This window comes from Siphateles boraxobius, unplaced genomic scaffold (genome assembly GCF_051911475.1).
Source record: "Siphateles boraxobius isolate OS27281-9 unplaced genomic scaffold, OSU_SipBor_1 8, whole genome shotgun sequence".
NCBI classification, from domain to species: domain Eukaryota; kingdom Metazoa; phylum Chordata; class Actinopteri; order Cypriniformes; family Leuciscidae; genus Siphateles; species Siphateles boraxobius.
The window spans coordinates 34,677,501-34,702,089 of record NW_027509208.1 but is presented as its reverse complement, the minus strand read 5'-3'; the positions used below and the strand labels follow the sequence as shown (position 1 = coordinate 34,702,089).

Genomic DNA, 24,589 nt, shown 5'->3' with positions numbered 1-24,589 from the left:
TATTATTAGCCTACATGTAGGCTACATATTTAGAAGACGCTTTTATCCAAAAAAAAGAACAAAGCAATTCGTCAAATGTCAGTCATAATACAGGCTAGACCATAAAAATGCAGGGCTAAGATTAGCTATCAAAAATAAACACAAGATTTTGAAGCATATCCAAGTGTTTGTGCGGAGTTTATTCCTTTTTCTTTTTTTAACCCGTAGGCTAATTGAAAAACGAAAAATGAACGGTTGTTGTATTTTTAAAACGCAAAGTTGAACACAAAATTTTTAATTTGAACTGTAGGCTACACACCAAATGCAGCGCAAAAAAATAATAATAAATAAATAAATAAATACTGAAGTATTTTCAGATTTTTGTTTATGACTTTTTGCCCCTTTAAACATTTAAAATATTCATAAATTAATATTGAAAAAAATTCGATTTTACTGGTTTTCAGTTGAAACGTGTGGCAGTTGCAACATTGCTGATTTCTCCAATCAGGAATGAGCTAGAGTCATGACACTCCTACTGCACATGCTCAGTATGCCCCTCCTTCTTTCTAGAAGTTAACAGCCACATGTTAAACCACCTTAAGGGAGAACTGAAATTCTAGGTAAAAAAATTAACTTTTTTTACAACTAGATTTTTTGTCATACTGTTTAACGGTTTAAGTATTGATCTTTATAGTTTCATAATTTGAATGTGTAGTTTCTTAGCTCTTAATAGACTTAGGTATAATGTGTTCAAGCTAATGTGTTAGGCTAGCTTTGCTAGTTTTAAGATGGCTGCCAGGAGGTGGGACAGTTGCAACGCATTTTTGCAACTGTCCCCACATGGTGTTGCAACTGTCCCTCATGACAATAATAATGACAATTAGATCAAATTGATATAAAAGACAATTCAGTGGTTTGATAAAGAACATATTTCAATAGTCAGGTGTCTCCTCTTTGTATTTCAGCAAATTGCTTTTTTAAAAGTCAAACTAGGCTGCAGTGTATCCTACTTTTTTGTTCTGTTTTTTCAGTATGCCACAAGACAGGAAAAGGAAAACAGATAGGGGTGTCCCTCTACCTATTCTGTCCTTAGCTGCTGCTGTAGTGCGCAATGACAGCAGGACAGTGAGATCTGTGGCAAAACAGTATTCAATTTGACACACAAACCTCTACCGCTTGATTAAAAAGAGAGAAAGGCTAAGTCAAGGAGAGGAGATGAGGACAGGTAACTGGACCCCGGGGAGGGTCTTCTCAGTCCAACAGGAAGATAGCCTGGCAGAATACCTAAAAAGAGCAGCTGATCTTTTCTAGGGTCTCAGCACTAAAGAGGTAGGCCTAAGCATGAGGAAGGTATTAAAGCAGAGTGTAGGCTTAGAGGGATAAATTCAAAGACAGTGACTTTGCACCATCTTTGGTAACAGACCGGCCGCCACCACCAGTTCTTCCAAAGCAAGCTGGGACATCTGCTTCTTCTGCAGTTCCTCCAGTGCAAGCTGAGTTCTCACCTGAGACTGTTAGACCTCACCCCAGTGTCAAAGTCTTATTGGATATTATATTCATTCATTAAACAGACTGATATATTTCAAATGTTTATTTCATTTAATTGTGATGATTAAAATTGACAATTAATGAAAATCCAAAATTCAGTATCTCCGAAAATTAGAATATTACTTAAGACCAATACAAAAAAAAGGATTTTTAGAAATGTTGGCCAAACATGAAAAGTATGAGCATGTACGGCACTCAATACTTAATTGGGGCTTCTTTTGCCTGAATTACTGCAGCAATGCGGCGTGGCATGGAGTCGATCAGTCTGTGGCACTGCTCAGGTGTTATTGGAGCCCGAGTTGCTCTGATAGTGGCCTTCAGCTCTTCTGCATTGTTGGGTCTGGTGTATCGCATCTTCCTCTTCACAATACCCATAGATTTTCTATAGGGTTAAGGTCTGGCAAGTTTGCTGGCCAATTAAGAACAGGGATAGCATGGTCCTTAAAGCAGGTACTGGTAGCTTTGGCACTGTGTGCAGGTGCCAAGTCACATTGGAAAATGAAATCTGCATCTCCATAAAGTTGGTCATCAGCAAGAAGCATGAAGTGCTCTTAAACTTCCTGGTAGACGGCTGCTTTGACCTTGGACCTCAGAAAACACAGTGGACCAACACTAGCAGATGACATGGCACCCCAGACCATCACTGACTGTGGAAACTTTACACTGGACTTCAAGGAACGTGGATTCTGACACTCTCCTCTCTTCCTCCAGACTCTGGGACCTTGATTTCCAAAGGAAATACAAAATTTACTTTCATCAGAGAACATAACTTTGGACCACTCAGCAGCAGTCCAGTCCTTTTTGTCTTTAGCCCAGGCGAGACGCTTCTGACGCTGTGTCTTGTCCAAGAGTGGCTTGACACAAGGAATGCGACAGCTGAAACCCATTTCTTGCATATGTCTGTGCGTGGTGGTTCTTGAAGGACTCCAGCTGCAGTCCACTCTTTGTGAATCTCCCCCACATTTTTTAATGGGTTTTGTTTCACAATCCTCTCCAGGGTGCGGTTATCCCTATTGCTTGTACACTTTTTTCTACCACATCTTTTCCTTCCCATAGCCTCTCTATTAATGTACTTGGACACAGAGCTCTGTGAACAGCCAGCCTCTTTGCAATGACCTTTTGTGTCTTGCCTTCCTTGTGCAAGATGTCAATGGTCGTCTTTTGGACAACTGTCAAGTCAGCAGTCTTCCCCATGATTGTGTAGCCTACAGAGAACTAGACTGAGAGACCATGTAAAGGCCTTTGCAGGTGTTTTGAGTTAATTAGCTGATAAGAGTGTGGCACCAGGTGTCTTCAATATTGAACCTTTTCACAATATTCTATTTTTCTGAGATACTGATTTTGGAGTTTTCATTAGTTGTCAGTTATAATTACCAAAATTAACTTGACATATATCAGTCTGTGTGTAATGAATGAATATAATATCCAAATTTCACTTTTTGAATGGAATTACTGAAATCAACTTTTTGATGATATTCTAATTATATGACCAGCACCTGTAAACTAAAAAAAGATTTGAAAAATGATGCTGAAGTATGAGTTTTATTACATCTTAATGACTGTTGCAACTGCCCCTCGGTACTGTTGCAACTATCCCTATATATGGGGACAGTTGCAACATTTTTCAGGGTCCATTTATGTACAAATTACTTTCATATTATCATATGTACACATGTTGCAAAAGTATGGGCAGGTAGGTGACATATATGGGTTTAATATATATATATATATATATATATATATATATATATATATATTTTTTTTTGTCTTTCTAATACAAACAGTCGCTGAGAAACTGAAGGAAATGTAAAAAGTGTTGCAACCACCCCCACTCTCCCCCTACAGATTGCAAAAACTGAAGGCACGGTTTACAAATCTGAGACCGCGGATTAGAAACTCGTGGAAACGGTTTATTAATCCGTGGGCACGATTTGTTAAACCGAGGGAACAGTTTGAGAATTCGTGAGTACGGTTTATAAACTGAACGAACGGTGTTGTGCCGAATTTCGACTCCCTGCCAAATTATTACCCCCCTCGTTGAAATCAGTATCTGATTGCCTAATCCTAACCCCACCCCTAATCTTAACCCCTCCCCCACAACTAATCCTAAACCTACCATATTAGGGGGGTAATAATTTGGCGGGGGTCAGAATTCGGCACCACAACGGATTGCAAAACCGTTGCCATGGATTGTTTTTTTTTCTTCCCGGGCTCCGTATTACACGGCGAAAACCCTCTCCAAAGATTGACTCAGTGATATCACTGTCTGTGTACACCGAAACAAACGCAAGAGTGTTTGAAGAGTGTACGAGAGCTTTAATAGCGTGCTGATTTCCTGCTGCAGTGAACACACAATTCAATCAACTCTGACCCTCAGTAATGCAAAACATTAGCAGCTATATAGTTCTTTATTAATCAGCAGCAAATCATTTAGACATGAACTTGGCTAAGAACCATTAAACAGTATCAATAAATCACTGTGAAACTGAACATTCATAAGAGATTATGTGAATAAACTATATCATAAACTAGCTAGCCTACTGTATTGGTGATGGTGGGAAGAAAAGTTTCATCTGAAAACACTCCAAGTTCATATATTTATTGTTGTGACGGATCAAAAGATTACAGAATTGTAGTGATAAACAAAATATATAATGATTGCACAGGACAGGAGAGTGAAAGCCTGAACCGAACACCTGCTGAATGTGAGTTTGTTCTGGTTTTATAATCATTCGCAGCAGCTTAACTTCAATAAAAAATAATTTGATATGTACAGTTGAAATTGTTACAATATTATATAACATATATAAATCCTTCAAAGACAATATTTTTTCTGTATCATTGCTCTCACACACACACACACACACACACACACACACACACACACACACACACACACACACACACACACACACACACACACACACACACACACACACACACACACACACACACACACACACACACACACACACACACACACACACACACACACACACACACACACAAATATGGCTTCCACACAAGATGTCAGGGTTTGACAATCACAAATATTCCATTATATTACAGTAGAGGTTTAACCAGAGACCATTTCTGAAGGTCGTTTGTGTGAAATTGACTCTTTATAGCTGCATAATGTATATTTGTCCCCCGTCTGCTGCAATGTTTTCTGATGCTCATGCTCATCTACAGCTAAAAAAAAACACTTGTCCATAAAGCAAAGTTTCCAATTAGCAGCTTCCATGTTGTGTTCTTCGAGGGCTTCTAGGGAAACCGATGGCTATGATAAATGTAATGTAATACAGAAGATAAAGGACTGAGCTTTACTCATGGAGTCTTGTGTTCACAGTAAATGAGAGCTTAAGCAGTAAACAAAGACTGCTGAAAATCCTTCATTATATTGTCTCGTTTGTAAATCTTAAAGTGATTATGAAACGGAAGTTGCGATCATCTTTTCTTCCCTATTGTGTCGTATATCCAAGTGAAACTCTTCTAGAACAAGAACAAATGTGGGCGGGGCTTGATTGTGTCTGTGGGGAATTGATTGCGACAGTTGTGGTTTGCTACTGGTGGATCTCGTGTGATTGACAGGTTGCCCCATCCTCGTCATCAGAGAAGAGAAGAGATACTGCAGGAGGTTAGTTATTTTGGCTCAAGATTATTATGAGACACATGAATTAAAAACAATCATGATGCGCACCGATAAATTATTTGATAAATACTTAAATATTCCATAAAAACATGGTGACTTTAAAGATGGACAAATGGCAAGTGTACAGTGTAAAGTCTCCTTCATATTCTCTCTCGAGTCAGTGGCGTTACTCCTCTGTTTATTCTGGGTTGGAGTGGATTATAAGGCCCCAGTTTCGCTCCATATTGGTGAAGTCATCTTCCTGCTCAGCGCCTTCCTCTGAGGACTGTCTCAGGACCACGTTAGGCAGGAGTGAGACGGCTTCAGTCTGGATCTGTGGCTCGTCCTCAAGACCCAACAAGCCTATCAGAGGGATTGTCAGTTCTCGAGTCGCTGGGCTCCAGTCCAAAAATATCCGTGCTTCCACTTCCTCATCGTTCTGCTCGTCCTCACACTCGTCCTCACAGGCGTCCTCAGGCTCAGTGGGGTCTACCGTGAGGTCTTGAGTCCTGTACGGGCTGAGCTCGGCCGGACACTGGCCCAGTGTGTGGAAACCGGCCGGCAGCACGATGCCGTAATCTCCTGCCTCACTGTGATGAGGCTCCTGTGGCCACGGCTCCAGTCTGGCGTCCTCTGCGTCTGCTGGAAGAGCTCCAGATCCGGCCGGCGGGGGCTCGTGCTGCCCAACATAAGACACGGGCGGCTCCGGCACAGTGTTCAGAGCCTGGGCCAAGGACGACACGGGCTGAGGCAGAGCCGGAGGACAGAGTAGAGACCACTCGTCTTCAAACACACCCATTTTTAACACGTTAATGATGATTGTTGGAGGCATTTCAGGTTGGAAGGTTTGCAGCTTCCCGCTTATTCGAGCCACATGCTGAAATGACAAAAGTACAGCTTTAAAAGACAGCTTTATGTCTTCAGCGCTTTATACTATATATATTGTTTCAAAGCAGTTTCACAGAAATAGAAAAGGAAAATAATAGACTGACGCAATTTTCAAAAGATATCAAGATAAATTCAAATTCTGCTTTAAAGCAACTCTAAAAAGACAAATGATCTGACTAACCAGGGTTTGAAATTAACACCCGCCAAAAGAAATTGCAATATATTACAGTCATGGTCAGAATTAATGGCACCCCTGGTAAATACGATCAAAACTGGCTGTAAAATATAAATCTGCATTGTTTATCCTTTTGATCTTTTATTCAAAAAATTGAAGTAAAAGAATTGAAAGTGGAGGGGAAATCACATTATGAAATAAATGTTTTTCTCCAAAACACGTTGGCCACAATTATTGGAACCCTTTTATTAAATACTTTTTGCAATCTCCTTTTTTTAAGATAACAGCTCTGAGTTTTCTCCTATAATGTGTGATGAGTTTGGAGAACACCTGACAGGAGATCAGAACCCATTCCTCCATACAGAATCTCTCCAGATCCTGTAGATTCCCAGATCCATGTTGGTGCTTCTCCTCTTCAGTTCACTCAACTCATCAGGTCAGGGAACTGGGACGGTTATGGCAGAAGCTTCATTTTTGTGCTCTGTAACACATTTTTGTGTTGATTTTGATATGTGTTTTGGATCGTTGTCCTGATGGAGGGGCAAACATGGCCCATTATAAGATTTCCAGCAGAAGCCGTCAGGTTTTGATTTTTTATCTGTTGATATTTGATAGAATCCATGATGCCATGTATCTGAACAAGAAGTCCAGGACCTCCAGCAGAAAAATATGCCCACAACATTAAAGATCCAACGGTACATTAAATTGTACACATGGGGTACTTTTTATCCTTGTGTGCACCAAACCCATCTAGCGTGTTTGCTGCCAAAAAGCTTTTTTTTTTAGTTTCATATGACCACAGAACCCTGTGCCGTTTAAAGTTCCAGTCATTCTGACAACTGAATATGCTGGAGTTTGTTTGTGGACGAGCGAGGAGGATTTTTCTTGAAACCCTCCCAAACAACATGTGGTGATGTAGGGGTTGTTTGATTTTTTTTTTTAAATCTGGGCTTTCTGACCCCAAGACTCAAGTAATCACTGCAATTCTCCATCTGTGATCCTTGAAGAGTCTCTGGCCACTCAAACTCTCCTCCTCACCGTGCATTAAGACAATATAGACACACGTCCTCTTCCTAGCAGATTCATAACATCTTTGGTTGATTGTAACTTCTTAGTTATTGCCCTGATTGTCAAAATGGGGATTTTCAATTCTTTAGCTATTTTCTTACAGCCACTTTCTATTTTGTGATGCTCAACAATCTTTTGTTGCACATCAGAACTATATTCTTTGGTTTTACTCATTGTGATTAAGGGAATTTGGCCTTTGTGTTTCCTCATATTTAAACTCCTGTGAAACAAGAAGTCATAGCTAGACCGTTTCATGTTCCTTGTCACCCTGGTGTGCTAAAAAAAAGGTAAACATTAATGGGAATATACTTCAGAGATATTTTACTTGAAAAAATTCTAGGGGTACCAATAATTGTGGCCAATGTGTTTTGGAGAAAAACATTTATTTCATAATCTGATTTCCCCCCCACTTTCAATTCTTTTACTTCAATGAAAGGTTAGATTTTTGGCAATTTTTTGAATGAAAGATCACAAGGATAAATGATGCAAATTTATTTTTTACAGACAGTTTTGATCATATTTACCAGGGGTGCCATTAATTCTGACCATGACTGTATATTTACTGACCCCAAACATTTGAATGGTAGTGCATATCAGATATTAGTTACACTTTATTTTGTGATTTAATTTGAATGGAAACTAAATCTTGACTGGAGCACACAGAAAATGGAACCAACAAACACACATTACTGTTCGGTAGTTTGGGGTCAGTAAGATTTAAAAAAAAAAAATAATAATTATAATTTTATTGAGCAAGGGTGCATTAAATAAGATTAAAAGTGACAATGAAGACATATAATATTTTATATACATATAGAACGTTTTTACCCCTTTCTTTTTTTAATTGAAAAGTGCCAGCCCAGTGCCATTCTGTTTTGGATAAATGCAATGCCTGTTAACTGGTGGTGCCCTAATCAGTTGCTGATGAGCCCAAGACAAATAAGCCTCTGAGAGATTGTGGTCTCTAAATATGGTTCTCTAACAGCGTGTATTTGATTCACTGCGTGTGTGTGTGTGTGGTATCTTACTGCGCTCTTGGGCAGGGTCTGCCTGTGGTCGGTGATGTAGCAGTGGACGAGCCCCGCGAGCACCGCCAGCACACACAGACAGAGCGCAGATGGCAGCACGCCTCCCAGCATGGCAGCCAGCAGCTGATCTCTGAACGGATCTACAGCACAGAGAAAACATCAGCTTACACTTACACACACACACACACACACACACACACACACACACACACACAGAGCGTCTGAAGACACGAGGAAGTCCAGCTCAGAACACGCTGGGAAAACACCTCAATTACAGTCATGCATATTATGCACGAACTGATAAAGGGTTTAAAACAAGAGCAAAGGTTTCCTTAACTTGTTCTGTCACTTATGTCAATCAAATACTGCTCAAACCTGTTCACCTGACAATCTGAAAGTGAGAACACAAGAATCCTTCACGGTTTGATGGAGGTACCTTTGGGAGTCTCAATACACAGCCGCTCGCTGGGTTTGTAGGCCAGAGGGAGAGACTCGGATATGGCATGAACCACCACGCAGAACTGTGTGGAAAAGTCCAGAGGGCCCAGCCTCAAGCTCCCGTTCGTGAGACGCATGTGATTCTGGGGAAAAAAACAAACAAATCAGCTGAGTAACCCACACTCTTAAAAAAACAAAGGTTCAAAATGGGTTTTTCACAGTGATGCCATATAGGAGCCTTATTGTGAACAGATCTTGAAGTCCCCTGTGGTGAAAATCCAGCTTTTAATTTTGTTTATATGTCTATGTGGTGTTTTTAATATGCTTTAAGACAAAGCATGTTTAAATTCGTAAGTCAACACCATTGCTGAGTATTTTCTCCTTAAAACGGCAGTGAACCAAAGACAGTCTCAAAAACACGGTTTGAAATCGCTGGTGTTTCTAATGTCACAAACTACCTTGTAACCAATCAGATCAACGTTTGATCGTCAACAAGTGGATCTCTGAACTGCTGTGACTGTGTGGAGGCGGGGCTCTTTTGCATTTTCATAGAACCGCACATACTAAATGAGGCAAGGGTTTCGAGTTACATTCAAGCTATTTTAAGGCATGAAGAAAAAAAGTGTTTAATTGTGTCATTTGGTGATTAAAGATAAGTTTTAAGGGTTAAAATTATTGACCACAGGAGGACTTTAAAGAACCATTTTTTCTTAGTGTGAAGAACATTTTAAACACCGTTTTCCATTATAAAGATCCTTCTGTGGAATGGGAAGTTTCCATGGATCTTAAAGGTTCTTCATGGAACAACCGATGCAAATAAAGAGGCTTTTTTTATTCTCAAACACAAGTAAGGAGAACTTACTGTGTGATTGCTCCTGCTGTTGAACACAGAGACGTTATAGACCATGTCTGTGAAGATCTTCCTCAGTGACTCCTTTCTTTCTTTGGTCGGTACGTCTTTCTTTGTGTTCTTGGTTCTCCGTCTGAAGGGCCCCTTTATGGTGACGTTCATGTAGTTGTGCAACAGATTCACTTCCACCAGCGGCGCTCCGATAACCGCTGCGGGACAGAGATTGAGGAGCTCAGAGCTGATAATCATTTACCTTTATGAGGGTCAGAGTTTAGTGACAGCAGCCTTGTGTTTGCTTTCACCTGTGATTACTTTAATCTCACATAAATAGAAAAAATACACATGTAAGGCATAACAGATAAGTCAACGTGAGAAAGAGTCCACACAATATAAACACAAAGACATCTCTACACCCCAGTGTGAAACATTCCTGCACCTGAACAATTCAAACAACGTCTGATAAATCCTGAGTCACTACATTCCAGCACGACTATCCTTCCAGTTGAAAGGGTGTTGCAGGGTTGGACTGGAGAAAGAAATACATCTATAGCTCAGATTTCTCTCTGTAGACTGGTGTGAAACAATTGAAACTGCAGTAGCTTAGCAACTTCACATATTTCACATGTCAGCTGGTCATTATCACACAATAAACTCTTGACAGGCTGATCTGAACTCAAAGTTTAGTGTGCAATAACCGGCCGGCCTGGCTGTCCATTATCTCACTCATTTACATGGAAATATTGGTTTGAGTTCAAATTATTTAATACTTTTATTACACAAGAAGAATGGAAGCGATGAGTGTCTAGGAAAACTGAATCGATATACCTGATCAAACTGTGTTTATTTTGCACTGTCTGTGCGTTATCATGCTTATTACAAGCTTACTTACCAAATCACTGAATAAATATTTTGAAATGAAATACGGATTTAAAGTCGCGATGAATCAGAAGTATCATCAGTTCTTTTCTTCCATTTTGTGACATAAAGAAAAAAGGCGGGGCTTGGTTCTATGCATCGGTTGTTGATTGGGCGTTGAGATGTGGGCGCGGCCATGGTCAATAGTTAGACATTTTGGAAAGGTGCAATAGTTTGTTTCATGTGCTATTTTTCTTTAGGCAATGTTATTACGGTCATCAACAACAATCACACTTGGATTTCTGGCATAAAAACGAGTCTGAGGACGTCCACAAATAGATATATATAGGACAGTAATTATATATACACCATAGTCACTACAGTTATTGTTATTATAGTAACACTGTGGTGGCATTAGTGAGGAAAAGACTGTGAAACTCTCTTACACCTACTTAAGTCACATGATTTCAGTCTCACTAACAATAACTGCATTAAGCTGTGTTCAAACTGCCAGCGACAAAACACGATCCATTAATTTCAATGGAGAGCAGGCGATTTGAGCGACTGTCACTAACAGTGACGACAGAATGTAGGCTTGTCTAGCAACGCAACAAAGTTGAGATACGTTTAACTTCATGCAAATGAAAAGCAACTATCGGGAGCAACAACCAATAGGAGTCAAGCTGTCAGTGTGTTGGCGGAAAGATGGAGGAGTTATTTTAGTGGTCAGCAACTTTCCTGTGATTTATGACATGTCTCTGTGTACATGCAAATCAGTGTCAAGTTATACTCTATTTGTATAGGCTTTAAAGGTGACATATTATGTGCCTTTTCACAAGATGTAATATAAATCTATGGTGTCCCCTGAATATGTCTGTGAAATATCAGCTCAAAATTCCCCCCAGATAATTTATTACAGGTTGTCAAATTTGCCCCTTTTGGGTGCAAGCAAAAACATGCCGTTTTTTTGTTTCCCTTTAAATGCAAATGAGCTGCAGCTCCGCCTCAATTCAGAAGAGGCCGATCCTTTAAACGAGCTTCAGAAACTCCGGCAATAACAAAACAGGCCAATCTCACTCATCCAAAATCTCAGAATAACCAGTAGCGAGTGCAGCCTTGCAGAGAGACTTCACTTTTAGACGCACCTGGACGTTTCTGAATGGTTATTGGATACATTTATGTAGTTGTTGTGGAGTTACATTGATTAATCTCATCGACTTCTGGTCTTTATAAGACAGCGGTGACATGTTTTGGTCAATAGTGTTCAGTGCTCGTCTGTGAGGCAACGACAGAACAGTTTACATGTTTTGCTCAAACTTTTGCCAACATTTAACAAAGTTACTGGGTTGTCACTTTTCACATTTTCTGGGTTGGTAGAAGCACTGGGGACCGCTTTATAGCACTTAAACACGGAAAATGTCAGATGGTCATGATATGTCCCCTTTAATAAACAGCGATAAACAAAGTACCAAAACAGAAGTGTCATCAGTCACTCACTGTCGATCATGGGACTGAATCTGTGTGTGCTCTCGCTCCAGAGGGAGTGTGTGTGCGCGCTGACGGCTCTGACTCTGGCGTAGTACTCCTCCTGCGTGTCAAAGGTCTCCTGAGACACGTCACACTCGCTCTGTGTGATGGAGCTGCACTGCTCCACACGCCTCCATCGCAGCCGCCCACTGCCGCTCGCCTCCTCATCGCCGTATCTGCAGGAAAACAGTTGTTCATGTCTCATTACAGGTTTAGGAAAGCAGAAAAACTGTCTGTCTGTGCTCTCACTATTCCTTCATCCCTCCCTATTCCATCTTGAACTCTTCTGGGGTGTGTGTCCTAAAAGCATCACTATGGTCGCAAGTTCCGTCATTATCAGCAGTTCAACGAGTCTGTGTTTCCCGAAACCATCGTTCCAACGAACATTCGCAAACAGCATCGCAGAGTTGTGCGTTTGAACGACAGCTCTAGACCTGTGGTTAGAAGCAGAGTTTCTTGTTTGCATGACATGTGGACTCGATAAATCCTTATCTTGAGCCAAATAAGCAAGCTGACATTCAGTACAATCTATATCTTTTATTTTGAATACATACAAATGTCATCTACGTCTTTTAGTTTGTCAAGAGATTTAAAGAGTCGTTTTTTGAAGAGTGCACATTTGTGTACGTGCTCTAGTAGGTAAGAAATAGTCCTCAGATGCCATGTTCCTAATTTATAGCAAAACAACTAGCATTAATTCAATCTCAGACAGATTCATTAAAAGTAGTTATTACTCCACCACGTGCGTGCCATCATTAACCAACTTGGTTTAAAGACCAATTAGCGACAATTTGGTTTCGGTAAACCGTCAATGACTAGCTAGATGATTTCTTCAGCGATGCATCGTACTGTGGCAGTTAAGCAGCGAGTTACGTCAATGTACGTGAAACACACCCCTGAACAATAGCTGAAACTCTGTTACTAGCACTTCTTGTCTTTATTGCCTCTTTAAGATGAATCACTTGCTGTATTCCTCATTTGTGTAAAAGGGATAAAAATATTGGTTTGTGGGGGTCGGTACATATTTGGACAAAAAAAGCCCAATGGCCAGCGTAAACATTTGTTCACAGTTGACGTAGCTGTCACTTGCCTGATCGGCCAAGTGGTGCATCGTGAAAGTTTATCAGTTGCACGTATTTTTAAGCCTTGCCAAATTAAATATTCAAGCGCAAGATGCAAAAAGGAAACTCAATTCAATAGTGTGAGAAGTATGATCATCCGAAGCGCGCACCCGGAAAGCCGCCTCTCAGACAGCGTGTGAATGCTGAATCGAGCTCTCTTTCACATTTTCTTGCACTTGAATGGACACATTCACACAAAATAACGTAAAAAAATGCTGGTCTCGGTGAGTATCTTAATAAACATAGTCTGTTATATCTTAAGTGAACATAAACAGCTGAGAAACTAAAAGCATGTGTAACAATATGTTGGATCCGTGCAGCTCTTAAAGTGACAGAAGCCTAATATTCCTGCTGTCCCAACCAGACATTGGTGGGCGGAGTTAGTGTAAATAGCCTCTGCCAATTTTATTTGTATGTTTGTACTGTTGTATTTGTACTATTCTTCGTAATTTGCAATTATTTGTTCTTATTTTATTACTGACAGTTTACTTGTCTTTAAAAATATTTGAAATGTATATGCGTTAGGCTAGTAGTTTTTGGTGTCACAACCTTATTGGTCAAAAACAACAAAGACAATAACTAGACCTATTGTATTTATTTATTACTTTTATGTGGTGAGGCTCATCTTGAGACAAAACAATGATACTGACATATTTTAACATATGCTTTCAGTTAAAACAGCTCAAACATGCATTTAACCTAGGACTGTGAAACCATGGGATAGTCTATGAATCAGCGAAATACTACTTGGCTCACATACTGATTTTTGCCTATATAGTAGCCTATGGAAGTATGTGTATTCAGATACAGGGATTCAGACTAGCATTTCCAAGAGCACTTGTGAATCCAAACACTTCTCATGCTGACCGTGGCTGCATCTCTAAAGAACTGAACTGTGTTTGATTCGACTCACATGGCATATTCCACAGAGAAGACGGTGTCATTGGGAGATCCTTCTCCTGGCGCCCATTTGATAACGTTCCTCAGGTTCACGGAGGAGAAGTGGACGTTTCGAGGCTCCGGCGGTCCCTCAACTGATGCTGTTTAACAGATGAAAACGAGACAGAATTCTCTCTTTTTATTATGCACACAGGCCATGTTCACATTACTGACTTGTTGGATTGTTTCCAAATCTTCACAGCGAGCGGCAAAAGGAAATGCAGTGAAGTTCAGGCATTGTTGAAATAAATCAAATTTCATGAAACCACAGGAAGAGGCACAAGGGTGTCTGACGGGTGAATCTGCTTCCTGTTGTTCCAGAACACCTACAGATCATCACACTCTTGACATATGCCACAGAAATCAAGAGGATCATAATAAAGACCAACACATTCGTTAATGTGAATGATCCTGTGCTGTAAAAGAGGCTTTATGTGGGGAAGAGATAAAAAGAGATCCCCATCATAAAACAGAGAATGCACAGCTTGGGTTTAAGGAAGCTTGTTTCCGCCATGTAATAAAAACATTTATTAAAAACTTTATAGGCTATCACGCAATTCTGACTTTTTTTCTTGGAATTTTTCTCGTGATATATAAAAAAAAAAGAAAAAAAAAAGAATTATGAGACATTAAGTCACAATTATTTTTTTTATTTTAATTTATTCCGACATAAAAAGCTATAATCGAAACACCTTTCTTGAAATTGCTCCAAACAGACTTGAAATGACAGATATTTGTAAGGTTCATTACTTTATTGTAATATTATTTAGAAATCACATACATAACTATGATATAATATTAATTAGTAACATATATGACTTAGGTTAGATTCCTCATCACATAATGATCAGGCGACATTAAAAGTAAAATATATACAATATAAAGCAGTCCGGTCGCAGACAGAGGTGCCGTGAGAAGAGAGAGAGAGACGGTGAGATTTACCTGTCGCTCCTCTCGAGAGCAAACACAGCGCGATCACTAACACGGTCTCCATAGCTCCACACGGGTAATCCTGATCATTCTGTCCTGATGTTGACTCTGGTGAAAGCTGAAGTCCTCTACATGTCTCTGGAGCTGATGGAACGACCGCAGCTCTCGGCTCTCAGGTACACAGTCCCTCACTTCACCTCATCTGCTTCTGCTGCAGGTGTTGCTGCGCTCACGTGACCCGCCCCAGCCAACCGCTGCAGAGGCGTGGGCGGTTTCCTAGTAACGGCAACACGACCTAATTCATATTCATGAGACTTCATATTCGTAAGCCTTCAAAATAACATTTTAAAAGTATTTTAAAAAATGTGATGCCACCTCACAGTCTACATTGCAACGTCTTATATGAGCTGAATTCATATTGAGCTGTTTACCCCTCAAGGGTACTTCAGTAGCAGTGTGTCTGTGTGTGCGTGTGTGTGTGTGTGTGTGTGTGTGTGTGTGGAATGACAACAGACTGGTGTGACTTCATTACCTGAATGAATGACAATGACGTCATAACAATCTGATTCTGTCAATATCTATCTATCTATCTATCTATCTATCTATCTATCTATCTATCTATCTATCTATCTATCTATCTATCTATCTATCTATATCTATCTATCTATCTATCTGTACTAAAAGTGTTTTTGTCCACACAAAACACTTCCCTCTGACTGAAACTGTGCTGAAAATGCGTTAATGACCCTCTTTTGCAGGTCATGTGACTGTGATTTTGGTTATTATGGGTGATCCTTCTTAGTTCTCATCATTGTATTGAGTCAAAATAAAAGCACATGTAGTTCTCATGTCAGGGATCTTTAAGTCAAAACACTTGCTGAAGTACAAAAGATCTGTATTCTCTCTCTCTCTCTCTCTCTCTCTCTCTCTCTCTCTCTCTCTCTCTCTCTCTCTCTCACACACACACACACACACACACACACACACACACTCTCTTTTACATGCAATAAGAGGAAAGAGTTTAACACCAATTAGTTACACACGAGTGGAGTGAGTATAATTGATGTGAAATTGCTGTTTTATTTTGCACCGGTAGTTATCGGGTTAATGCGGTGAGTTCGAAATCTCTCTACTGTTTAGCACCAAAGTGTAATTTAAATTCTGTGATTTAATTCTCATGTCAGCATCTGACAATTAGGCCTACTTTCTTATCTTAGATAATCAGGAAACTGATGGAGTAACTGTGGTAACAGTGTCAAAACCATCAATTACATCTGTGAATCAACTGTGGTCTCAGATGTTTTTGTAAATGCAAATATGCATTCACACGTGTTATCTGAAGCAGAAACGAGCAAGTGAGTTAGGCTGCTGGGTTTTTGTACAGTTGTTCTTACGTTCCGATTAAAAGTTCAGGAAACGGAGTCTGTCCGTCGTTACTTGGGCTGTTTTCTTTATAATATTATTATTGTGTAATATATTACTTTTTATTGCGTAATTCCTATGTCTGCACTGTCACTTTCCTTCTCCACTGGAAGCTCCTGTCACAAAGACAAATTCCTTGTGTGGAAACATACTTGACAACAAGCTCAAGTGAACACAATAATAAGAAGAGTCGATAACGAAAATAGATTTTAGCTAAAAAGTTTGAACCGTCTCTAATTATTAAACTAATCAATTAAACATTTCTGTTAGCCAAATCCTAAACTGTGGGTAGTTAAAAAAAGAAGAACATTTCACAATCATCAGATAAACATTTAAAAAGAAAGTTGTAGGCTACGTTATTGGTTTAACTCGTGGTTTGACGCATACATCGGTACAGAGGCAATAATGCAGACTGTTGTACTTTTTGTAACCCCCGTTACTAAGCGTTTCAGTACGAATTTATGCACTGTCTATTGATTTATCGATATGTTTTTTATCGATATGTTTTTTTTCGACCGAGAAGGCTCAACAGAAACCGGAACCATCGCTGTGTGTGATCGTGTGTTCACACGGGAATGTTTTCAGCGCGCTCGAGTTTCCGGTGTTTCTGGTTACTGGCGCTGGTTTTCTGTTGTTCATCAGAGCGTCAGTTCAGTGCTAATTCAATAAACACACACACAATAACATGGACATGTAAGTTTATTAAGCGCTGTCCTGCGACGAGCTCCTCAGATCATGGCGGTCCCGATGGAAAGTCAGCTGCAGAGTATTTTTGAGGATGTAGTGGTGGGTCATTTCATTCATTAAAAGGTTGTTCCATGTACTGTATGGACAGACAATTATCTTATAAAACGAATGAATGATAATAAATAAATCTTTAAACCTTCAAATGTTTTGTTTACACCAGAAAACTGAGGTGATAGAAGAGGCGTTTGCTGGGTGAGTAAATAATAACGACTGAAACTAGCGCTGACCTGTAGGTTAGCCAGTGAAGGGATGAGAGTCAGCAGTGTGTGTGTGTGTGTGTGCGTGTGCGCAGCATGTTCATGGACAGTGCGGAGGATGAGAGGAACAAACTCCTGAGCTGTTTAGGAGCCTTCAGACAGTACTGGATCAGCCTGCCTCAGGTCAGCTCACACTCATTCATCTGGTTGTTGTACTTCAGCTCTGTGATGTTAGTCCTGGCCCTGCCCTGGTATATTGCAGTGTCTGTTCTGAATGATTTATCTGTGCACATCATGTGTCTCGTAATCTTGAATCAGAATAACTATAGTTACGCTAGTCTTTTCTTCCCTATTGTGTCCTGAATATCTGAGTGAAACTCTTCTGGAACAAGAACAAAAGTTGGCAGGGCTTGATTGTGTCCGTGAGGAATTGATTGGATGGTTGTGGTTTGTTATTGGTGGATCTCATGTGATTGACAGGTTGCCCCGCCCTCGTCATCAGAGAAGAGATGCTGCAAGAGGAACTTATTCTGATTCAAGATGATCAGGAACATGGATTTAAAACAATAATGATGTGCATTGTGCACCATAAATCATTTAGGACAAACACCGCAATATTCACTAAGAAAATTGCCCATTTTGATTTCATGGTGACTTTAAACTTAGATTAAGATAGATTTACGGTGTTAATAACTGGGAACGTGTCCGTTGTATAATTTTTTCTTAAAAGGTAATTTTGCTGGCCAGTTAGAACAGATGCGGAAGAGAGATTGTGTTTAATGTGACGTGTGTGTGTGCTGTCACTGCAGGAGTCACATGATCAGTGTGTGCAGTGGATCGTCCGCTTCATTCATGGGCAGCACAGCCCCAAACGCATCGCCTTCCTCTACGACTGTCTGGCCATGGCGGTGGAGACCAGCCTCCTGCCTCCCAGGTCACAACCACAACCAGCTTCATTCACACACACTCACAAGCAATTTTTTGTGGTTTCCAGGAGATCTGGTTACATGCATACATACATACCGGTATATAACACAAGAGAATAGGAAGAACATAAAATAGTAAAGAAATAAATAGTTTAATTATAATTATATTTTATAATAATTTTTTCTTAAAGTAATATACATCTAGATCAGAAGACTTTTGTACAGATGTGTACATTCTGCACTATAACTTCTATGTATTTTCATAGTAAGTATCTATTTACTGCCTAACTCTCAGGTGGCATGAACACCACAATAGTACTGAATTTTGTAAAGAAAAGAAAAAGAAAAAAATCCACCGATTTTAGTACACATGGATGACAAGCTCTGTGAGTTTACACAGAGTATTTGTAGTAGTAAATCCTATATTCATTAGTTACAAAGCAGAACTCAACCCAAACCAGAAGTCTTAGGACAGTTGTACAGTTCCCATCGGGCTTGGGTCGAGTGCCAGACCTCCAGAGTTTCGGGTTATGTGACTGTGTGTGGGTGTTCCTGCAGAATGGTGTGTCAGGCTCTGATCGGCTCGGACAGTCTGGAGTGGGAGAGGACTCAACTCTGGGCTTTGACCTTTAAACTCATCCGCAAAATCATTGGAGGAGTCGACTACAAGGTGAAAAGATAAACTAAAGATATGCATGAGCTGGAATCTGACGAAAACTGAAACCTGTGATATTTTGTATTATAGCAAAACGTGTGTTTATTAATTCATAGATTGACATTCAAGTCAAGTCAATTTTAATTGTGTATTGCTTTTCACAATACACATTATTTCAAAGCAGCTTTACAGGAAGTCATAATGTTAATGTTTTAAACACTTTAAAGTGCCCCTATTTTGCTTTGAATACACAATATGACATTTCATGTAGTGTGTAATACAGCTGTTTCTGAATGTAAAAACTCTGCAAAGTGTCAAGTCAAGAAACTGTCTCCCAAAAGAAGGAAGCTACTCTGACTCTGAAGTGATTCTGAAGCAATGCTGCATAGGTTTGTAAGTAATTTACATGTCTTAAGTGGCTGAACAGCGTCTGCTTTGCCCCTCAAACACTGTAGTTTATCTGAGACTGGAAGAGTTTGGTTTGTGTTGTTCATGTCAAGAAGACGCTGTTTTCTGCTGCTATAGCAAATCCACTTTGATGAGATTGATATGGTAAAACCGACGCCATTGTTACTGCTCGTATCACTGTGTATCAAGAGCTGAGAAAGAACTGAAATTCACAGCTGTTTGGTTTCTGACCAATCACAACAGACAGGGTCATCTGACCAATCAGATCAGAGCAGAGTAGACCAATCACAACAGACTGGATCATTTGACCAATCAGAGCAGAGTAGACCAATCACAACAGACTGGGTCATCTGACCAATCAGAGTAGAGTAGACCAATCACAACAGACTGGGTCATCTGACCAATCAGAGCAGAGTAGACCAATCACAACAGACTGGGTCATCTGACCAATCAGAGCAGAGTAGACCAATCACAAAAGACTGGGTAATCTGACCAATCAGAGCAGAGTAGACCAATCACAACAGACTGGGTCATCTGACCAATCAGAGCAGAGTAAACCAATCACAACAGACTGGGTCATCTGACCAATCAGAGCAGAGTAGACTAATCACAACAGACTGGGTCATCTGACCAATCAGAGCAGAGTAGACCAATCACAACAGACTGGGTCATCTGACCAATCAGAGCAGAGTAGACCAATCACAACTGACTGGGTCATCTGACCAATTAGACCAGAGTAGACCAATCACAACAGACTGGGTCATCTGACCAATCAGAGTAGAGTAGACCAATCACAACAGACTGGGCCGTCTGGGCAATCAGAGTAGAGTAGACCAATCACAACAAACTGGGTCATCTGACCAATCAGACCAGAGTAGACCAATTACAACAGACTGGGTCATCTGACCAATCAGAGTAGAGTAGACCAATCACAACAGACTGGGCCGTCTGACCAATCAGAGTAGAGTAGACCAATCACAACAAACTGGGTCATCTGACCAATCAGAGGAGAGTACTCCAATCACAACAGACTGGGCCGTCTGACCAATCAGAGTAGAGTAGACCAATCACAACAAACTGGGTCATCTGACCAATCAGAGCAGAGTACTCCAATCACAACAAACTGGGTCATCTGACCAATCAGAGCAGATTACTCCAATCACAACAGACTGGGTCATCTGACCAATCAGAGCAGAGTAGACCAATCACAACAGACTGGGTCATCTGACCAATCAGAGTAGAGTAGACCAATCACAACAGACTGGGCCGTCTGACCAATCAGAGTAGAGTAGACCAATCACAACAAACTGGGTCATCTGACAAATCAGAGCAGAGTACTCCAATCACAACAGACTGGGTCATCTGACCAATCAATGCAGATTACTCCAATCACAACAGACTGGGTCATCTGACCAATCAGCAGAGTAGACCAATCACCACAGTCTGGGTCATCTGACCAATCAGACTGTTCTTCCTCCTGTTCTGTTTAAGCCATGTGTTATGCAGCAGTTCCTAAGAAAGCTGTATTTACTAACCGCTCTGATTTACTGCTGCACGTCATCCCTTACATAATGTATAATATTAATATAGTTATTACATAACAAGAGGAAATGTGTTGAAATAGCATATTTATTTATTCTAATATTTTTCTATTGTTAAAGTTTTCAAATCAACATTATATTGATTTAAATTAATGTTTTATGTATTACTTATTTTAAGCAAATGTTTGATGTATTTTAAATCAAAAGCATGAATTAAATTTTACATAGCTTTTCTCTAAGCTTTTCCACGGGCCCCCAGCGCTGTCCTGTGGCCCCCACTTTATAATCTGTGTGTGTGTGTGTTTCAGGGCGTCAGGGATCTACTGAAGGCTGTGTTGGACAAGATTCAGAGCGTCCCAAGCTTCGTGAGCTCGGCTGTGGTCCAGCAGCTGCTGGCGGCACGAGAAGTACGTGTGAATCCACAGATCATGACGCCTTGAGTGTTTGCTGGTTGTGATTAATTGTCCTGTGTGAAGGTGGTGGAGTACATACTGGACCGCAACGCTTGTCTGCTGCCCGCGTACTTCGCCGTGACCGAGATCAGGAAGCTGTATCCGGAGGGCTTGCTCTCACACTGGGTAACACACTCCTGCAGACTCTTGAGACAGATTTACTGAACAGGGCATATTAGCGTGAGACTGCCATCCCATAAAAGCATAGATGAGAGTGGAAGTTCACACAGGGCTCCAGTCTAACATTTGAGAGCAGTAGCGCCTGATTTGGTAGCACTGGGGGAAAATTGATCATAAAGTTAATTTAATCATAAAAGTTCTATTGTTTTGCATTAATAAGTGCAATTACTAATAATATTACATGTTTGTTTATTGGAAATTTAACAGTGAAGAACTAAACTAGAATTGTAATGGAGATAACTTTTTTTAACTCCCCAATTTTTCAAAAAAATTTACCGACAGCTTCAGTGATTATAAAAGGAGCACTCTTTGCTTTCTTTCTGTGTAATTCAGTCACAATTTGAAGAAAATTATTTGTTTTACATGAGACTGTGACTTCCTACTTTTCCATATATTAGGGAGTGGAAATAGCTAATAATCAATGTGATCCTCGGCCGCCATCTTCTGGTTTTGTTTTTTGTTTGCCATAAAGTGTTAGTTTTCCTTCATCTTTAAAAGTTTTGTTTTACAAATCATCACATTAAAAAGAAAATTTAAATTGGATCATATTTAGAGCTTTAAAGTGCTTGAATTTCACTCTCAAAAAGATGTACGAACCCTGAGATGAATGTAAAAACTTTGGGCTATTTCTGCCACAATACCATGGTTACAGTTAGCATTACGACATTAAATCCATGGTGAGTGTTGGTGATTTGTAGACTGAAAAGCCTTCTTTAACATATGCACTAAGGTTTAGCCACAAAAATAACCATTTCAACGCCTTTTATCACTAGTTTCTCACTGTGTTTATTTAGTAAATCCTGACAGTCATTTTTTAATGGCAAAAGAGAGTTTGCACGTTAGTAAATCTGGCCCTCGATGCAGACCGATGGAGCTGTTGACTTGTTCTCAGTTATTCTTCACAAAATTAAAGCAATTTGTGCTTATTTTCAGCTGTTGGGCAGCCTGATATCTGACTTTGTTGATAGTTTCAGACCGACCGCCCGTATTAACTCCATCTGTGGTAAGACGCATTCACTCGTCCTCATCTCACATAAGCCCCTGGGCCAGTCTGTCTCGTGTTTAACTAGTGTGTGTGTGTGTGTGTGTGTGTTTCAGGGCGCTGCAGTCTTCTGCCGGTGGTAAATAACTCTGGGGCGATCTGTAACTCGTGGAAGCTGGACCCGAGCACTCTGCGCTTCCCCCTGAGGGGAATGCTGCCCTATGATAAGGTACTGCTCCTGACCCAACTCACCTGTATATTTACAGTACAGATCGTTCAAAGCAGCTTTACAGTGATAGTTGGAAAATAATACAGCCAAGATTGTTTTGGCTGTACAGCAGCTCTAGAAGAAAGTCATTGTCCAGTTTAAGGAAGTTCAGTGTTGGTAACTCACTGCTGCATGTGTAGATAACTGACTGAGACATTGTCTTCATGAATCTCACATAAGAAAGTGTCCGAACAGACAGTTGAATCCAAATAACTCAAATCACAGCACAAAGATCCCGGACTGACTGTGACTGTGACTGACTGTGATCAGTGCACATGATTAAAAAAGTAAAGGATGTTTTCATTAGAGCTGCTTGGTGTCAGAAAAAAAAAACAGAAAAAACTTTATACAAGAACTATACAAGAATACAAGAACTACATAACTTTTTTATGTAGTTTATTGAGTGTGAACTAGAGCTTGCATGATTGATTAATTAAAAGATGGCGATCTCGATTCAAACACCCGCATGATCTTATTCCTAAATGACAGCTATTCTGCTCTCTGCCTAATAAAGCTTAGACAAGTACGATCACAGCGAACATTCAGATCTGATCCAGAGAGAGAGTCGTCATGTATAGATATGAAACCGCTTCACTAACAGTCTTTTCAACATCACATTAAATAAAATAATACTGGATAAAAGTTTATAGTTCAGATTTAAACACTGATGTTTACGGTAGTGATCAAAATAGAGAAAATCACGTTTTGAAAGTAAAGTGACGTTTCATATAAAGATAGTATCAGTAACACATATATTTAAAATGAATATAAAGCATAATCATTTATAATAAAAAAAAATGGGTTTGAAGCCAAAATGTGAAGTTTACCAATAATTTCATTTGTGCAGGTCTAATGAAACCTTAAAGGGTTAATTCATCCAAAAATGAAATTTCTGTCATTAATTCCAATAATTAATTCCATAATGAAAACCACTGGAGTCACATGGACTATTTTAGTGGTGTCTTTACAAACTTTCCGGGCCTTGAAAGGTGCAATGATGTTGCAGTCTATGGTTGGTTCAGAAACCGTTCGGATTTCATCAAAAATATCTTCATTTGTGTTACGAAGATGAACGAAGGTCTTACGGGTTTGGAACGACATGAGGGTGAGGAATTAATGACAATTTCATTTTTAGATGAACTAACCTTTTAAGGTTTTATAAGACCTGCACAAATTAAATTATTGGTAAACTTCAAGGTTTGGCCATAAACCCATTTGTTTTTATTATAAATGCTTATGCTTTTATACATTTAAAATATGATATATGTGTAACTGATACAATCTTTATTTGAAGCATACATGAGGGTGAGGAATTAATGACATAAATGTCATTGTTGGGTGAATAACCCTTTAATTCTGAATGAATCCCCCTGCGTGTGTGTGTGTCTCCGCAGGACCTGTTCGAGCCGCAGACGGGTCTGCTGAGGTATGTGCTGGAGCAGCCCTACTCCAGAGACATGGTCTGCAACATGCTGGGCCTCAACAAGCAGGTGCCGCTCGCTCTCTCGCTCTCTTTCTCTGTCTCTCGCAGGGCTCTCTCTCCCTCCTCTGCCTCGCATGTCCATCCCCTTCTCTGTGATGAGAGGCTGACGCAGAGGCGTGGAGAGATCAGCTGCTCGTAGTTTGAGTAGTCCCACACTCCCTCCCACAGGACCTGAACGACACAATACTCCCTGCCAAACTATGATCTCTCTCTCTCTCTCTCTCTCTCTCTCTCTCTCTCTCTCTCTCTCTCTCTGTCTCTCAAATTCAAATGAGCTTTATTGGCATGACTTGTACAGTATTGCCAAAGCATTGGCCATTACATATGCAATGAACAAATAATCAGAAAAAA

At 40.1% G+C, this 24,589-nt stretch overlaps 2 protein-coding genes across 6 annotated transcripts in view; one reads left to right on the top strand and one right to left on the bottom strand.

Annotated features, from left to right (window-relative positions):
- Window positions 1–4,110: 4,110 nt before the first annotated feature.
- il20ra (interleukin 20 receptor, alpha) lies at window positions 4,111–15,445 on the bottom strand. Of its 3 annotated transcripts, none has more exons than XR_013199956.1 (8): window positions 14,990–15,217; window positions 14,022–14,148; window positions 11,958–12,163; window positions 9,618–9,814; window positions 8,754–8,898; window positions 8,318–8,457; window positions 4,471–6,035; window positions 4,111–4,373 (listed from the first exon to the last, which is right to left on the bottom strand). XR_013199956.1 is itself a non-coding variant. In XM_077220363.1 (7 exons), exons 1-7 carry the CDS (start codon window positions 15,039–15,041, stop codon window positions 5,358–5,360), a joined length of 1,545 nt encoding a protein of 514 aa, XP_077076478.1. In that variant the 5' UTR covers window positions 15,042–15,445; the 3' UTR covers window positions 4,111–5,357. The 3 variants fall into 3 exon arrangements, 1 of the variants encoding a protein (XP_077076478.1); XR_013199957.1 differs by having other exon boundaries at window positions 4,467–6,035; window positions 14,990–15,192; XM_077220363.1 differs by having other exon boundaries at window positions 4,111–6,035; window positions 14,990–15,445.
- Window positions 15,446–15,976: 531 nt separating this feature from the next.
- The window catches only part of med23 (mediator complex subunit 23), an 86,376-nt gene continuing 77,763 nt past the window's right edge, over window positions 15,977–24,589 (top strand). Inside the window, exons 1-11 of one of the 3 annotated variants that reach the window (XM_077220326.1) lie at window positions 15,977–16,027; window positions 16,923–17,185; window positions 17,307–17,338; window positions 17,439–17,526; window positions 18,153–18,277; window positions 18,828–18,939; window positions 21,182–21,280; window positions 21,350–21,451; window positions 22,439–22,508; window positions 22,604–22,716; window positions 24,150–24,245. In XM_077220326.1, the coding sequence (XP_077076441.1) occupies window positions 17,135–17,185; window positions 17,307–17,338; window positions 17,439–17,526; window positions 18,153–18,277; window positions 18,828–18,939; window positions 21,182–21,280; window positions 21,350–21,451; window positions 22,439–22,508; window positions 22,604–22,716; window positions 24,150–24,245 (888 nt within the window). In that variant the 5' untranslated portion in view covers window positions 15,977–16,027; window positions 16,923–17,134. Of the gene's footprint in view, window positions 16,028–16,896; window positions 17,186–17,306; window positions 17,339–17,438; window positions 17,527–18,152; window positions 18,278–18,827; window positions 18,940–21,181; window positions 21,281–21,349; window positions 21,452–22,438; window positions 22,509–22,603; window positions 22,717–24,149; window positions 24,246–24,589 lie in introns of those variants that run through there. The other 2 variants (XM_077220325.1, XM_077220327.1) reach the window with 2 other exon arrangements.

Excerpts from the sequence above, each read along its gene's own strand:
- il20ra (XM_077220363.1), bottom strand. The coding sequence starts at position 15,041 with ATGGAGACCGTGTTAGTGATCGCGCTGTGTTTGCTCTCGAGAGGAGCG. Across the intron at positions 8,458-8,753 it reads GTGTATTGAGACTCCCAAAG|ATCCGTTCAGAGATCAGCTG; the intron begins GTACCTCCATCA and ends TCTGTGCTGTAG. Across the intron at positions 6,036-8,317 it reads AGACCCTGCCCAAGAGCGCA|CATGTGGCTCGAATAAGCGG; the intron begins GTAAGATACCAC and ends TTGTCATTTCAG.